Below are 17,038 nucleotides of genomic sequence, written 5' to 3'. Positions count from 1 at the left end.
TACAGCATGGAACAGCCCCTACTGGCCCAATGAGTCACACCACCCAACAACACACCTATATAACCTTACTGTGATATCAGGACATTTTACAATGACAAATCAGCCTGCTATCAGGTTTGACTTTAGAATGCGGGAGGAAAAGCGGAGCATCCAGAGGAAACTCACGTATTCACGAGGAGGAATGGAAAAACTGCTTATACACGGAATCAGAATGAAACTCTGAACTCTGATACCCCAGCTGTGCTAACCACTATGCTACCGTGGTGACTGAGGAACAAGTGTCCAGTTAATTGGTGACGACACCTTCTCTCTTTGAAATTTCAGAGGATGGATCCCGAGCTGATGGTCATATGCTCTCTTTTCTCTTTTCTGCATCTTCCTTCTCATTCTTCCCCACCCCTGATAACTTTATGGGACAATAGCTCACTTAATCTATAACCATATCTGATTTCCATTGTCTACTTACAGGGTTATCTCCTTATCAGCAGCCAAGCCCATGCACATGACAGGAATGTCTTCTGGCTATCACTATATCAGAGGCATGATCCTTGAACTATACCATTCCATCTTTTCATTCCATTGTCACACACAATCTTGTTTGGAGTTTTGCAGTTACATTGTCCTTGGTTGATTATTATGAATGACAAATCTAATCCTTTTTTTGTTGAAAATATTATCTTTTTGAATTTCCATGAACTATTCCCAAACCCCTCCACTGCCACTCGCCAGTCATTCCACCTTCCAAGCAATTCCTCCACCACACTCAGCAGCTTGGAATCGTGCTGTTAAGGATTTGTTGCTAGCGTTCCTTTGATTGTGTCAAGACAGGACCCAACATTGGCTTTGAAGGTTTAATTAATAGACATAGCTTAAGAGTATATTTTATAATGATTCATAAGATACAATCGCACTTGAAAAATCATTCCAGAATTACAATTATGCATCAGAATACGTGAAAATGAAAATACATTCAATGGTTAATAGGTCAAACAAACCAATGAGGAAAAATGCTTGATTTCTCATTTGACACCACTTGCTGCAGTTTCCCAAATCCCATCTTTCCAGAGTCCAGAGAAGCACAATTGAATTTGGTTTGCTCAGGGTACTTGAGGAAATAATATTTTTAAAAGAAACACAATAATATTAAAGCAACAGCCCACTAAACCTATCCTGAGATCAGATGAAAATATATCTTTTAAAGAAACCAGTGGTGCTCAGATGTGTAATTGAGAAAGAGCACTCACATATTCCTCATTGCCAGGATCAAACTCCAAGGCCTTCTCAAAGTATTCAGTCGCTTTATCCGTGTTCCCATCCAACTGATACAGAAATGCTTTGACACCAAGAGCCTTGCTGTCATTTGCATTAACTCTAAGTTTACTACCTGCCCACTTCTCCAGATTCATGCGACATTTTTCCCGTTCTTCTGAGTTATATTCAATTTTCACTCCTTTCAGGAAGAGGCGAACAGCATTTGTTTCAGATTTTTTCTGGTACAGTTCAAATAACCCAGCTTCCAGGCAAATGCTCTGCATATTCTCTGGACGAATGTCCACTAACTCCACCAATCTACGGTAAGTCTCCTCTGCTCTGGAATATTCCCCATTTGTTCTGCAGATGTCTGCAAAGTCCAGTTGTGCTTTAATAAATGACCTTCGACGGTGATCAAAAGCCTTTTCAAGATGATACTTGCACAGATTGATCATCACTGGGTTCTGCTGAAATTCAGGATTGCGAGGATATCTGCAACGAGTGTAGTTCAGCTTACTTCTGTAGCACAATCCAAGTTGGTGGTGTAAGAAACCAGAGTGTGGAGTTAATTCTAATGCTTGTTTCAAGAGCTTGATTGCTTTCGCCACAGAACTCTTTTTTCTATAATATTTTGCAGCATAGCGAAGCACATATGGAAGATTAGAGTTCCTCTGCAATGCTTGTTCAACTAATACATTTGCTTCCTCATTTTGCCCTAACCTCTGCAGTTTTAGAGCCAACAGCACCATGGCCACAGCATCATCTGGATCAAGCTCCAGTACTCGTCGGAAATACTTCACTGACCGACTCTGATCACGACTCTCTGGGGTTCCAGAAAGTGATTCCAGACGAGAAAGTGCGGTTGCATATCCCATTATCCACTCAGTGTTGTCAGGATCTTGCTCCAGAGCCTTTGCAAAGCATTCCTTTGCCTCCTCATAGTATTCACCAGCAGAACCCAACAATGACCATCCCTTCTCCCCGTACACCTCGGGTATCATTGCTGTATAGCGAGGGCCATCACTGAGCAGTTTACAGATCATCTCCAGCTTGTCGAGATAGGACTGGGCCTCGGTCAGCTGTCCCATGTGGTAATGCACCCAGGCAAAGTTTCCATAGGTGATGATGCTTCTTCTTTCATATTCATCTTTGTGGTTCTCCATCAGAATCTTTTCAGCCTCCTTTAAATTTTGAATTGCTTCCTCATAATTGCCCTGCAGAGAGTTTAAAAAAGCAAGTTGGTTGTAGGATTGCGCTTTATACTTCATATTCATATTGATAGAATCTTGCAATTTGAGCTTCACATCTTCCACATCAACAGTTTCCTTCTGTGGCCTCCATGTGAAGTGACACTGCAGCTGATCGAGCTTCTCTTTCAATAAATCTCCCGGTGTGTTGCTGCAAGAGAGAAAAAACGGAATCATGAATTCCATCTCAGATCACTTGATGCAGGTCTGACCTGCAATCCCGTGAATAGCAGACTTACTAACTGTGTGAAAACTGCCTTTTGATGAAGTTTTTTTTATAATTATGATATTGAAAACCTGAAATGCTCAGCCTGTCAGTCTGCACCTGAGGAAGGAGAATGTTTCAGATCAGTAACCCAATATGAAGAATTGATTCATGTGATGAAGATGGAAATGTGTCTCCTGAACAGCCAAGGCAGCTGATCTGTTGCTTTGTTACACTGATGCTGGACTTGGTTTTATTACCAGACGTTGAGCTCTCCCACTATTGCAGACTTTTGTTTTTTTGCCAGCAGCCTGAGCGTAGCTCCAAATCTCAGTACAGAGAAGTGGTGCTTTCCCCCAGACAGCCACCAGTACTCAGAGTCAATGTCTAGAAGATTGAGAACTTCAATAACATTAGTGAGATAAAGCTGTATTGTGAAGCTCACTGAAGTCTGGCAATTTACGAGTTACCAGATCAGATCACAGAGCAATTGCATGAGCAACGTACCCCGATCCTGCTGAACATTTCTGAAAGAGCATAGACCAACATAGAACATAGAACATGTTGTGCCGACCTTTAACCCTACTCTGAGATCAACTCTGCTTACTGCTTCCTCCCAAAGGAGATGAATTTGCCGCACCGTGGATGCAGCTCCTCCATTCTGTCCTGAAAGCCACTAGGGGCTGGAAATTATGACAGTTTAGAGTAGCATGTTCCTCTGGTGTATTACCTCAGTACTGAATGCACCCCGTAGGCTCCAACGTGCTCAAATCTACATAGATATAGTGTATGGCAGAACTGAATCACCTCCTACGTTTAAAGATTCGAAGATTAAAGATTAGCTGTCTTTGTCACACGTACATCAAAACAAACAGTGAAATGCATCATTTGGCATCATATCAGATCAGAAAGAATTTATCAGGGCAGGTGACAAGTGTGTCCCACATCAACGTGCACACTCACCCTAACCCGTACATCATTGGAATTTAGGAGGAACATCTCATAAATTTGCTGCAACTACATGACTTGCAGCTGATTCCTGTGAACCCAAAGGAAATTCTCATACATAGAGAGAATGTTAAGGAGTTAAGGAATACCGTGTGTAAGGATTATTTATGATCACTTGAACTTACTCTTGGATCTGGTGATCAGACAGAACAGAAGGCTCTTCAAAAATCAGGAATCCAATGCAAATCTTGTGTTTAGAGCCATTGTATTGGATGTTAATAACAAAAAATAATAGTAAAGCACTGCAGAGTAACGTAGGGATCACCCTACTACAGTCTCATCATTCAACTACCCTGTTAGCCAGTGTATGTTCACTTTGGGTATTTCAAAGTTATTGCATTATGATCCACTATTTTTGATAAACAACCTGCTGTATAATAATCTGTACATAAAGATGGACTGCAAGGAAATATTCTTTACCTCATGATGTTAGCTGGATTGAAAGCACTTTGCGCTCCTCACTCAGTTTGTGCAGTTCTTCTTCTGCTGCGCCTACGATGTTGCGTTGGATGTTCAACCTGACAACCCTTTATACTATCCATTACTTCATCAATGTGAATAGAAACTGGAATTCAATGTCTATAAATAACACTGAAGCAATTAAAAGAATTTAGAAGTATTTCCTGCATGCCAATATAAGCATTGATTTGTCATAGAAATAGTCTACACCTCACCAGAATGCCTGTGTAGTGTGTCACTCTGAGCATCCTTGTTCAATTATTTATAATTTTTTCTTTGTGTAATTGTATGCAGTCTGCAATCCTGGTCATTATCCTCTTTCACTTTTCCATATTTACTATTAGTTTAATGTTTCCTGCCTGTTTACTCTCATACTACATCTTACATCTGTTAATCAATCTTTCTTTCCTCCTTGGCTGAACTCTAATCCCAATTCTCAAAACTGCTGCTTTTTGTGGGTCTAATTCTGTGCTGAATTTCCTTCACAGGGTTGACCCTTCATTCCTTACGTCTTTTCGTGCCAATCAGGAATGAATCATTGTTGCAGTTCATTCTTTATCATCATACAGTGCCCATTCATGATCAACCCATTGAATAGTTTGCCAATCAATTGGGTCCTCATAATTTCATTTGTTCAGATTCACACCCTTGATTTCATACTGTGACTTCACCCAGCATATAAATGATGAATACTAATCTGTTATGGCCACTCCTTAAACAGCCCATACAGGACAGAATTGTTAATTATTCTTTCTCATTGGCACAATACCCACTACATGACAATCTAGTCTCAATCCTGTCTAGATCCCATCTCATCTGTTATTTGCCTTAAAAAAATTGCATCCATGTATTCCTTATCCACAGTATTACTGCTGTATATAACTTGTGGTTACATTTGCACTGTTCTGAAACATGGTTTCCAATTTCTCCCTGCATATCATCATTGTGTGTAAAAATGTCATGCTGTCTGCAATTTTCAAGTGGCATTGATATCCTTACAGGTAAATGTTGACGAATACCCAACACAACATTCAGCCAACTGAGGATAATTTACAGTGGAACATTCACTTTGTACATTCCTGGTACAATCATGTTGACACCACACTTGAGAAAGCTCACAAGTGCAAAATAAATCTGGCACTCTGACTGAATTTTATTGATGTACCATTGACATCATTGTATCGGGCCATATCACAGCCTCTTCTGGCAACTGCTCTGCACGAGACCACAAGGAAATGCAGTTCTGGACACAGCTCAGCATATCATGTTAACATGCCTCCTCCTTGTGGACTTGGTCTACACTTGTCACTACCTCAGTAAAGCAGCCAGCATAATCCCCTCCGGATGATCTTCCTTCTCTCCTCTCCCTCTCGGCAGAAGACACAAACACCTGAAAGCATGTTAAACCATGCTCAACGGTAGCTCTATCCTGCTGTTATCAGGCTCTTGAATGGATCCCTCGTACAGTAAGATGGAGTGTTGACCTTACAATATAAGTGGTTATGTTTAGCAGTAGAAGTCAACAATGACAATCCCATTTCCCCTGCACATCAGCTATCATTGCTGTAGAGTGAAAGCGCTTTGCAAATTATCTCCAGAGTGTAGATGCAGGATTGGGTCTCAGTCAGTTGTCCTAAGTGGTAATACATCCAGGCATAGTCTCCATAGGAATTAATATTTATTCTTTCCCATCCATCTATGTGGTTCTTTCTCAGAGCCTCTTTTGCTTTCTCTAAATGTTGAACTGCTTCTTCATAGTTGCTTTGCAAGTAGTTCACAAAATCAAATTGGCTGCGAGGCTGGTCTTGATTTTCCCATCAATCTTTCTTGAATCTTGTAATCTGTATTTCACATCATCTAGGTCAGCGGATTCCAAACTTTTTATGCCATGGTCCAGTACCATTAAGCAAGGGTATTTACCTTTTGCTGTGTGCTTTCGCCATACCCACTGGACTGATATCTAATGTAGAAATCAGAGGCACTATTGTAAGACCCCCTTAAATAGCAGCATAGCAGTAATGGGTAAAAGTCTATGATTACTAAGTATTCCTATACTTTTTTTCCTGAATCTCTTGCACTTCAAAATGTTAAATCTCTGGAGTTATTTCCTGAAGATTTGTGAAGTAGTATCCCATTAGACTAATTAAATAGAAAATAAACTCCCAGTCTTTCCAAAAGCTGTAACTAAAACACTCCAGAGAATGATTTGTTCTGGCCTCACTGGTTGTTAGATTGAGTGAGAATGTATGAATGATACAACTTGTACCAAAAAGAGATGTTAAAATCACCTGATGAAACAGTTCTTTCAGAAAGCAAAATAACCTGGAACACTGTTACCTCTCATTGGCAATTTGAATGAGAAAGATTGTTTTCAACCTTATAGTTGTCGCACACTTTGTTTCTGTGTCTCCATTTCTGCACAACAGAATGCTGGACCTCCATCTCTGCACAAAATATCATTAGTACGACAGCATTACAAAGTTTGGAGTTCAATCCTGGCGTCCCTGTAAGGACTTTTAACGTCATCCCTGTGTAATGAGTCGGTTTTCTCCGGCTGCTCCAATTTCCTCCAAACATCCAAAGACACACAAGTTAGTAGGGTAATTGTTCATTGTAAATTGTGCTGTGATTAGGCTAGTGTTAAATTGTGAGCTGCTGGACAGTGAGACTCAAAGGGCTGGAAAGGCCGATTCCACGCAGTATTCCTAAATGAAATTGTCCTGAGTCCTGCAGGTTGCCTTCCTGGGTTTTCGAGCATCTGTATTTACTAATCAATATCTTAACTAGAGCTGTTAAGCCCTTGTGCTTTTGATTTAATTTTGTCAAGTTAATTGTGGCTGGAAAAAGTTTCCTGCAGTCTATCTTTATTTAAAGAGGACTCTCACTTGTGGCTTAGTGGGGACATTGTGTTGGAGACGGTGAATTGTCTCACGGTGTTGCTCAGTTGTCCCTCTGAAGCTCTGATCCAGGTCTAACCTTTTGTTTCCTTCTCCTCCAGGGGATCCAGCTGTCCCTCCACACCTGGTCTCAGTGAATGATCTTTCTGGTCAAATACAGCAATAGCAAATTTCTACTGTGCTCTCCCTGTTTCAATTGCCAGTTGACCAGATAAAATTCAGAAAATCATAACGTTGGCAGCAGCTGGAATGTATGAATGAGATTCAGTTAAAATTTTCTGCAAGTGTTTAGTGAAAAGTGGTGCACTTGTTTATGTTGACAGGAATGATGAATGTGGACATCTGGGCTCCTGTGTTCAGACAAAGTTGGATGTCCAGCCAGATGATGCTCTTGGTTGGTAACATGGTGCTGGAGAGTGGCAAAATGTGTCTGTGCAGCTCTGTATGGAACATGAAATATTCCCAATTAGGACTACCACAGCTGGAATCTACAATCACATCTGGTGGTATTTCCATAAGCAACATTCTTATTAGAGGTTTGTAAAATCTGATCTTCAAAATCAGAAGGCTTGTCTGCAGACCACTGGGATAGTGAGTGTAGTTTCCCTTTAAGAAAACACTCCAGCCTGGATGAGTTTCAGGTAACATGGGGCCCTACCAAACCCACCATCCTCCTGGCTAATGTTCACAATTTGGAAAATAAGATTGAGAAACTCAGAGCAAGGTTGGAGTACATCAGAGACTGCTGTGTACTGTGCTTCACAGAAAGATGGCTCACCTCTGGCACTCTGGACATGGTCTTTCATTCGAAGGACTTCACCTTCCACTGCATGTCCGAGACAATGGCATCAGTTAAAGGCAGAGGTGACAGTGTTTGCTTCTGAATAACTGATTGTAGTGTACAGATGTGGTGGATTTTCTCTGTCCTGTTCCCTGCCCTAGAGCATCTGGTGGGTAAGTGTTGTCAGTTCTATCTGTAGAGGGAGTCTTCCATCATCCTGGTTGAAGTAGACATTCCACCCCTGGCCAATGTCAGGCCTGTGTTGATGGAACATGAGACAGCACACATTGGGCAGGACCTCAGCATTCAATGCTCATATATGTTTGAAAGACACAATTCACTGAGTTTCATGGGAGGGCTTGCAGTGAAAGGAGATTGGTCAGATAGTAGTCTGAATCCTGCTCAGATTAAAGGGGTGGGCAGAAATTGCAGGCTGTGAGTTTGAAGAATCTGACCCAATGGCATCTGTTCAGGTGTGCATAAATTCTGATGTATGACATTCAAATGAAAGGCTTACATTGTAACGACCGGTAGCAATGCCTCAAGGAGAATGTCCAGGGTGGGGAGAGATACAATTGTTAGAGGAGTTCAGATTGTTTGGAGGTTGGTGGCCAAGGACACGAAAGGATGTTAGGATGGGACCAGGATGGGTATACTGGACTCTGGACGAAAAAGGAACATCAGAGATGGGACTGATATTTGGGTAAAGGAGTGTCAGTACAGGAAGTTGATGGGTGGTGGTGTGATTCATGGCAATTCTCAAATGGCATGTGGTTGGTGTCAACGGCTTTGAGTGACTGTCAGATCTATAATTGGAGTGGGAAGATGGTGAAGAGTCAGGTTGGCAGAACAATGATGGAATGAGGATTGTCAAGTTTTATTTCACCCACCGAGTGCAATAGGAAACCATGACATCCTGAGTGAGCAAACCATGCATTTTGGACTGTTGTCCGTAGTTTTTGTATTTCCCAATAGACTGAGACTGAGCTACAGCCAACCATTTTCACAACCTCACACTACTCTCCGTTTCATTGACCATGTTTTCAGTTCATTACCTTAAGATCATAGGGTATGGGAGATGAATTGGACTGTTCTGCCTGTCCAGTCTACTCTGATGTTTACTCATGGCTGATGTATTACCTCTCTTGTCTCTATTCTCCTGCCTTCTTCCTGCAACCTTTAAAATCCTTACTGAAAAAGAAACTATCAAACACTGCTTTAAAAATACCCAATGACTTGGGCTTCACAGCTGCGGCAATGAATTCCTCAGATTTACCAACTTTGTCTTATTATATTCCTCTTCATCTCAGTTTTAAAGGGAAATCCTTGTATTCTGGGGCTGTGCCCTCCGATCCTAGACTGTCCCACTTTTGAAAACATCCTCTCCACATTCTCTCCTATACTCCTGTCAATATACAATAGATTTTAATGAGAAACCCCCCCCCCCCCCGTACCTCATAACTGCAATGTATACAGGCCAAGCTATAAAATGCTCCTCATATGTCAACCCTTTCATTCTCAGCTTCATGGTTACCCATTCTGTATGGAAGTATCTTCCAAGTTTATGAAAATGTGGATTATATGTCTAAAACACCACATTTTGATAGTTCTAAACTCAGCCATTCAATGGCATTCCATCTGTCAGGTGCTCCTCAAGACCGTACACTGCACAGGGCCATTTTACCTGTAAGAGGGTGGCCCCATCCCTCAATATCATTGCTGGCCAGTGAAAACCCTCAAGTAGATCCTCAGTTGTGAAATTGTTCACTCAATGTGACTGGGCGTTGATAATATTGGAGATTGAATCGACAGAGCATTGGAAAATGAATTTGAGGAATTTGGTCTGTTTTGTTCCATTTCCAGTAAGACCAGCACAACTGCATTCCAGCTTGTTTCACTGCAGAATTGCTACATTTAGATCTCTACAAGGTGTTTCATGTCAACACAAGCAAAATTGCAGCTGGTGCCACATCATCGATGAGGGTAAAACAATGTAAACAAGCTGTCTTTAATTCCCCCAGAAACTCAGTGCAAGATGATTTACCAAACTTTGCAAGAAGATATTTCTATGCACTGGTTTTATTTGACTGCCTCTTTAACTTATAACTATGTCACTACTCAGCTTGTGGAAGCATCTCATCACGTTCCCCCAGGATCCTGGATTTTTAAATAGGGTCTCCGCCCATTCTTCTAAGCACCAAAGAATATTTATTTCCAATTTCTGTTGCCTTTCATGATCAAGCAAATCTTGCATTGCGTGAATTAGCTTATTGAATCTCTTCTGGGCTCCCATCAAGTTTAGTCTAACTTTTCATAAAGATGCCAAGTTGAGTACCACACTCCAGGTGTGACCTCACCCCACTGAAAAGGCAAATGGCATATGCATCTTCATTGCGCTGGCTGGTTACCATTATTGTTTCTTACAAGAAATGAGCTAAATTCTGTCACAGCTTCTGAGAAGCCTCCCTGAAGATTGTCTTCCCTCGAAAAGGGCAAACTTGAATAACCCACAGTGTGATAGTCCTCCAACTCATCATGCAAGATGGTGACTAATTGAGGACCAAGGACTGATTCTTGGAGCTTTGCACTAGTTCGGTCTCTTCAGGCTGATAAAGAACAAATCACTCGATCTCTGCCATCTGTTCAATTACTGTTATATAATTCACAACAACAGGTTCCCCAGTATAGTAAGATCTTAATTTGCACACTTGTTGATTAATTTTCAAAATTCAAAGTAATTTTATTGTCAGAGTATGTATATGTTGTCATGTACGACCCTGAGAGTCATTTTCTTGCAGGCATTCACGGTAACAATGAAATCAATGAAAAGCTACACAAAGACAAGGAAAACAACCAATTTGCCAAAGGGGGCAATTAGTGCAAGTGCTCAGTCATTAAATAAATAGATACATACTGAGAACATGAGTTGTAGAGTCTTTGACTTTGACTGAGTGAGTCCGTAGGTTGTGGAATCAGTTCAGAGTTCAGGTGAATGAAGTTATCCACACTGGTTCAGGAGCCTGATGGTTGAAGGGCAATAACTGTTTTTGAACCTGGTAGTGTGGGACCTAAGGCTCCTGTACCCCCTTCCCGATGGCAGCAGTGAGAAGATTGCATGGCTTGGATGGTGGTGGACCTTGATGGGGGAGGCTACTTTCTTATGGCAGTGGTTTCTGTGGATAAGCTCATTGGTGGGGAGGTCTTTTCCTGTGATGAACTGAGGAGTATCCATCACAGAACAGTAAACTACACAGTTTACAGACACCACATTGAATACCTTCTGGAAATCTAAATACATTTCCTTTCAATTAACTCTGCTTGTTAATCCTCAGAACTCCGAGGTTCAAAGTAAAATATATTATCATTGTATGTACATGTCACCACACACAAACCTGAGGTTCTTTTTCTGCTCTCAGAATTATCAAATCTATAGAACAATCACTGTAAACATCAGCAACTATAAACTGTGCAAATGCCGGTATAAATAAATAGCAATAAATAAAGAGCATGAAACAACAATATAACAGAGTTCTTAAATGAGTGGAGTTATCCTCTGTTGTTCAAGAGCCTGATGGTTGAGGAGTAGTAACTGTTGTTCAAACTGCTGGTGTGAAACCCGAGGCACTTGTACCTTCTACGTAATGGCAGCAGCAAAAGTCATGGCCAGGGTGTCAGGGTCTTTGATGAAGTTGGCTGCTTTTCTACAGTAATGTTTCATGCAGATGCGCTCAATAGCTGGGAAGATTTTACTCAGGGTGTACTGGGCCAAATCCACCACCTTTGTAGTATTTCACACTCAATGGCATCGGTGTTCCCATACCAGGCCATAATGCAGCCAGTCAGCACACTTTCCACCACACATCGATAGAAGTTTCGAAGGTCTTCAAAGACACACCAGACCTCCGCAGACTCCTGTGGAAGTAGAGGTACTGTTGTGCTTTCTTTGCAGTAATATTCATATGATGGGTCCAGGAAAGATCTCCTGAGATAGTGACACCCAGGAATTTAAAGTTACCAGCTCTCTCCAACTCAAATCCTTCGATAATTTCTAGCTCATGGACCTCTTGTTTTTCTCTCCTGAAGTTGACAATCAGTTTCTTGGACTTATTAACTTTGAGTGAGAGACAGGAGCTGAGATGCTTCAACACCAGCCGCTGGTCTGTGTGCTAGGCCCAAGCCCTTTGCTGTGGCCAGTTTCTAGTGTGAGTTATAATCTACTGTATATTCAATTTGAATGCTGGTTCAGATAGAAGGCTGATTTCACTCATTCTCCTCGATATTCACTCTCTCCAGGGTGTCAGAGCCTTTTGGTGCTCCATTGTTTGCTCAATTTTATTGCTGGCCCGGATGGACTGAAAAGGCAGGTTGTTGGGATGCAAGGTGAGAGCAGATTTCAGTTGCTCTCTGGCAATGGTCACTCCCCTCTCCATGGCAATGAGGCTATGAAGCCAGGCCCTGCTGCTATGCTGCGTGTCTGCTAATATGCTGAGCGAGGCTTCGGGCCTACACCAGGCTGCTCCAGTGTTTGGATCTGAGGACTCAGTTCGGTTTGGAATGTTGTTGTTTGCTTCAATTGTTTTCACGATTTGTGTTATTTATTCTCTAGCACATTGGATGCTCCTCTTTTATTTCATTTTCTTTAATTGGGTTCTTTTGGGTTTATTGTTTTGTCGGTACTCGAAATTCCAAGGCAGAGAAAATTAGGGACAGTGCTTGTGAAATGATCAATGTGGATGCGTACTTTAAGGTTAGCATGGACAAGATACACAGAAGCTCCTCAAACTCTTCTCTGTGCCTTGATAACATTCAGCAGTTCCAACTACGTTCACTTCAACTTCTAGTTCCGACTTTCAAGTTATCCCCTTATCCTGGTGAAACTAATTTCCTTGTACTACTGCACAGTGTGGCCTCCTCCGTGAAACCAATGTCTGGCACGTGAAGCTGACGAATTTCTATAAGAGGCAGCCCTCACCCTTTCTGTGGATAGAGCCAAGTTGGCACCCACGGTACCTCTGAATGCTGCATGAGAAACATTCTAATTTACATCAACTTAAAGGAAAATACAAGTTCTTTATTTAAATAAAAAAGACACTCCTGGTTCATAACCAATAAGGGAAGATATGTCCCACTCCACTAAGTCTTGAATCTAGACACCCACCCTTTCTCCATACTACTGGACTCCAATTGCCCCTTTGTTACCTCTCTCTCAAACTGTCTCTACCTATCCTCCCAGCTCCACCCAAGACCTCCTGCATTTTGTTCCATCTGTCCACTACCCCCTTCCTCACCTGGTTTCACCTAACATCTGCCAAACCCTATCTCTCTACTCCCCCTCCCCTCTTTATACTGGCTCTTTCTCAGTGCTGATAAAGGGCCTCAGTTTGAAATGACAACTATCCCTCTGCCTCCACAGATGTTTCTTCACCCTCTCAGTTGCTCCAACTGGTTATTAGTTGTTGTAGATTCTTACCAGCCTCTGAGTGATGAAATGAAGAATTTCCCCCTCATGTTCCCCTTAAACATTTCACCTTTCACCCTTAACCCATGTCCTCTTGTTCAAGTCTCACCCATCATCAGTGAAAAAAGCCTGCTTGCATTTACCCCATCTATATCCCTCATAATTTTTTAAACCTCTATCAAATCTCCCTTAATTTTCCAATGCTCCAGGGAATAAAGTCCTAACCGATTCAATATTTCCCTATAACTCAGATCTTCAAGACGCATCAAAATTTTCTCTGTCCTCTTACAATTGTATTGATATTGTTCCTGTTGGTAGGTGATCAGAACTGCAGATAATATTCTAAATTAGCCCTTACCAACGTCTTATAGAACTTCTACAGAACATCTCAACTCCTGAATTCAGTACTTGTATCTCCTGTTACACTATGATAAGGAATCCCTATCATTCCTTCCCAGAATGCATTTTCATAAGTCGGATCATTTGGCTGTACTCCAACTTCCGGCTACAAGCAGAGCCTAAAGGGCAAGACTCCAGATATCAAGACAACTAAGTGGTTGTCTAGGGTGGCTGAGGAATGGTTGCAGGATATCTTAAATTCATGGACTGGGCCCCGTTCAAGAATTCATCTGAGGACCTGAATGATTACACCAAGGTTGTTACACACTTTATTATAGCAGGTGTGGATGAGTGTGCCCCCACAAAATTTTTCTGGGTTTTCACCAATCAGAAGCCCTCTGCAAAACCATCTCTGGGGAAAAGTGGGGATTCCAGACTAGACTGGAATCAATGAGGAATGCTCAACAGCTGTGGCAGGGTTTGAGTGCCACAACCTCCAACAAAGTTAAACATTTCATCATGGGGGACAACAGAGTTTCGCTTCCAGATTAGCTCAATGCCTTCTATGCTCACTTTCACCACCAGAACAGCGAGGAACCATCACACACCCCCAAGAGCCTTCAAGAGAGTGAATCCAGGAAGAAACATCCGATCTGCATGGTGTACCTGTCCAAGTACTGAAGACTTGTGCCATCGGACTTGTGGGTGTATTCACGACTATCTTCAATCTTTCCCTCCAGCAGTGTGTGGTACCACCTGCTTCAAGCAGTCTTCAATCATACCGCCCAAGAAGAGTGTGCTAACCTGTCTAAATGTCTATCTCCCAGTGGCACTTACATTCACAGTGATGAAGTGTTTTGAGAGGCTCACTCCAGTCCCAGATTTTCTCACCCAGTCTGAAACCGCTCTCAAGCTCTTCAAATCAGCTTGGCGCCCAGAGCGATCCAGCCTCGCACCGAGGCCATGAGAACTCCACTGCCCCGACTCATGTCTCTGAATTGCTCACTCCATCTGCACTGATTCTGTAAAGCACCATCCCAGCACAGTGAATGAAACGTTGTAAGTAGGTCTTTTTGTTATTCTCTGGTGTTACATCTTGTTAACAATGCTGATGAGGGAAGGTATATATACAAAATGAAAGTGAATCTTTAGCTGTAAGTCCCTTGGAAAAAGCAGATGGCTTGTACCTGGAAGATAAAGGAGAATAACCTCTCATTAAGTGTTCTTCTGTTCATCGGTACGTTGGGCAAATCGGGGTTTCACTGACTTTCTGCATGTGGTGGCATTTTCATATTGAATACATTAAACAAAGGCTGTTTCAGTTGAAGTATTAACAACAGATATTACAAAAAGTTCCAGAAAATCAAGAGAAATCGGTGTTCAAAGTGGAGAGTTTTTGTTGATACAATATGATGAAACATAACACAAAATATTTATTTATTTATTGAGATACCATGAGGAATAGGCCCTTCTGGCCATTTAAGCCACACTGCCCTGTGTCTCCTGATTTAACACTAGCCTAATCGGGGACAACGTACAATGACCGTTTAACCTACCAACCGGTACGTCTTTAGAGAGCAGGAGAGAACCGAAGCACTCGGAAGAAACACACTCAGCAAAAGGGAAAGCGTACAAACTCGTTACACACTGCAGTAGTTACTGAACCTGGGCCACCTATACTATGAAGGGTTGTGCTGACCACTACACTACTGTGTCACCCTCTTTTGTTACAGTCCAATTGAGAAAAAGAGATGCTGTTGAGTCCCACTGCTGTTAGGAATTTACATGTATTCAAATACTTCTAAAGCATTATATTTTCAATGAGGTCATGTATTCATAGGTATGATAGACCAGAATCTGCTGTGAATCGGATGAAATTGGATTAGTTATCATCTCCATATGATAGGGGCTTTTCTTTGTTTTCACATATATATCATAAATACTCAAGAATTGATTATTTTTTGCTAGACATGCAATTGGGGCCTTTTGTTGCCGATTGCATGTATGATGTCATCACATTGTCGGACCACGCTCCCATGAAGTTAACATTTAGATTTCCTGATTACATTTTAAATTCTTCTCAGTGGAGATTTAATACTACTTTATTACAGGACTTAGCTTTTGTAAGCTTTATTAAAGAACAAATTTCTTTATTTATTGAATTAAATACAATGGATGGAGTATCAAATTTGATTACTTGGGATACAAGGAAATCTTTTCTCAGGGGACAGATAATTTCATATTCAGTAGGTTTAAGAAGGAAAACCGAAGCAGAACTGTTAATGATTACTAACAGGATTAAAGAAATAGAAAAAAGTTTATACAGTAACACCTAATGAAGATCTCTGTAAAGAAAGGGTGGAATTTCAACCACAGCATGATTTGCTTTTGACCTATCCCATTGAGCAGCAACTTCTCAAATCTGAAAGTTGATTTTACATACTTGGTGGTAAGTCAGGAAATTGTTGGTTGATCAATTAAAAGCAGATATGGCTAGAAACAGATTGTGAAAATACGAAGAGCTGATAGAATTGAAACTTCAGATGGTCAGGAAATTAATAAGGTATTTCTGGATTTTTACTTTACAAAAGCTGAATATACCTAAAATTTCTACTCAAGATATGAATACATTAGCTGCACCTATTAAACAAGAGGAAATAACAAGGGCTATATCCTCTCTTCAAGGCTCTGGGACCAGATGGATATACAGTGGAATTTTTAAAGACTTTTACTGAGATACTTACACCTCATTTATATTAAGTTTTCACTGATTCTATATCCTCTGTGACTCTCCTGAAAACTTTTTATGAGGCAGTAATTTCACTAATTCCTAAAAAAGTAAAAGATTTATCTGAATGTGACTCTTATAGACCAAACACGAGGAAATCTGCAGATGCTGGAAATTCAAACAACAACACACACAAAATGCTGGTAGAACACAGCAGGCTAGGCAGCATTTATAGGGAGAAGTGATGTCGACGTTTCGAGCCGAGACCCTAGATCAATTTCTTTACTAAATATGGATTCCAAAATTCTTTCTAAAATTCTGGCTATTAGGATTGAGAATTTTTATTTAAAATTATATCTAATGATCAAACTAGATTTATTAAGAATACATATTCATACTTTAATATTCTGAGATTATTGAATATTATTTTTCCTCTCCATCCAAAGAACCTGAATGTGTTGTTTACCTTGTCACAGAGAAAGCCTTTGATAGAGTGGAGTGATTTTATTTATTTGAAACTAGAAAGATTTAATTCTGGTCCGGCTTTCATTTCCTGGTTTAAATTGATCTATCAAGCTCCACCAGAGCCTTTACTTCCTGAGAAAGTTGAAGAAATTTGTCCTTACTTTCCCTTTTCTATTTTTTAATTATGATTTATAATTTAA

General features: G+C 41.0%; 1 protein-coding gene across 1 annotated transcript; it reads right to left on the bottom strand.

Annotated features, from left to right (window-relative positions):
* Positions 1–950: 950 nt before the first annotated feature.
* On the bottom strand, positions 951–4,229 carry LOC132379757 (interferon-induced protein with tetratricopeptide repeats 1-like). The gene is made up of 2 exons (XM_059948041.1): positions 4,132–4,229; positions 951–2,649 (listed from the first exon to the last, which is right to left on the bottom strand). The coding sequence occupies exons 1-2, from the start codon at positions 4,134–4,136 to the stop codon at positions 1,215–1,217; spliced, it is 1,440 nt and encodes a 479-aa protein (XP_059804024.1). The 5' UTR covers positions 4,137–4,229; the 3' UTR covers positions 951–1,214.
* Positions 4,230–17,038: the final 12,809 nt, after the last annotated feature.

Source organism: Hypanus sabinus, chromosome 22 (genome assembly GCF_030144855.1).
Source record: "Hypanus sabinus isolate sHypSab1 chromosome 22, sHypSab1.hap1, whole genome shotgun sequence".
In the NCBI taxonomy this organism is placed as follows: Eukaryota; Metazoa; Chordata; class Chondrichthyes; order Myliobatiformes; family Dasyatidae; genus Hypanus; species Hypanus sabinus.
Note: the sequence above shows the minus strand (reverse complement) of the source record. Positions and strands in the feature narration are given on the sequence as shown.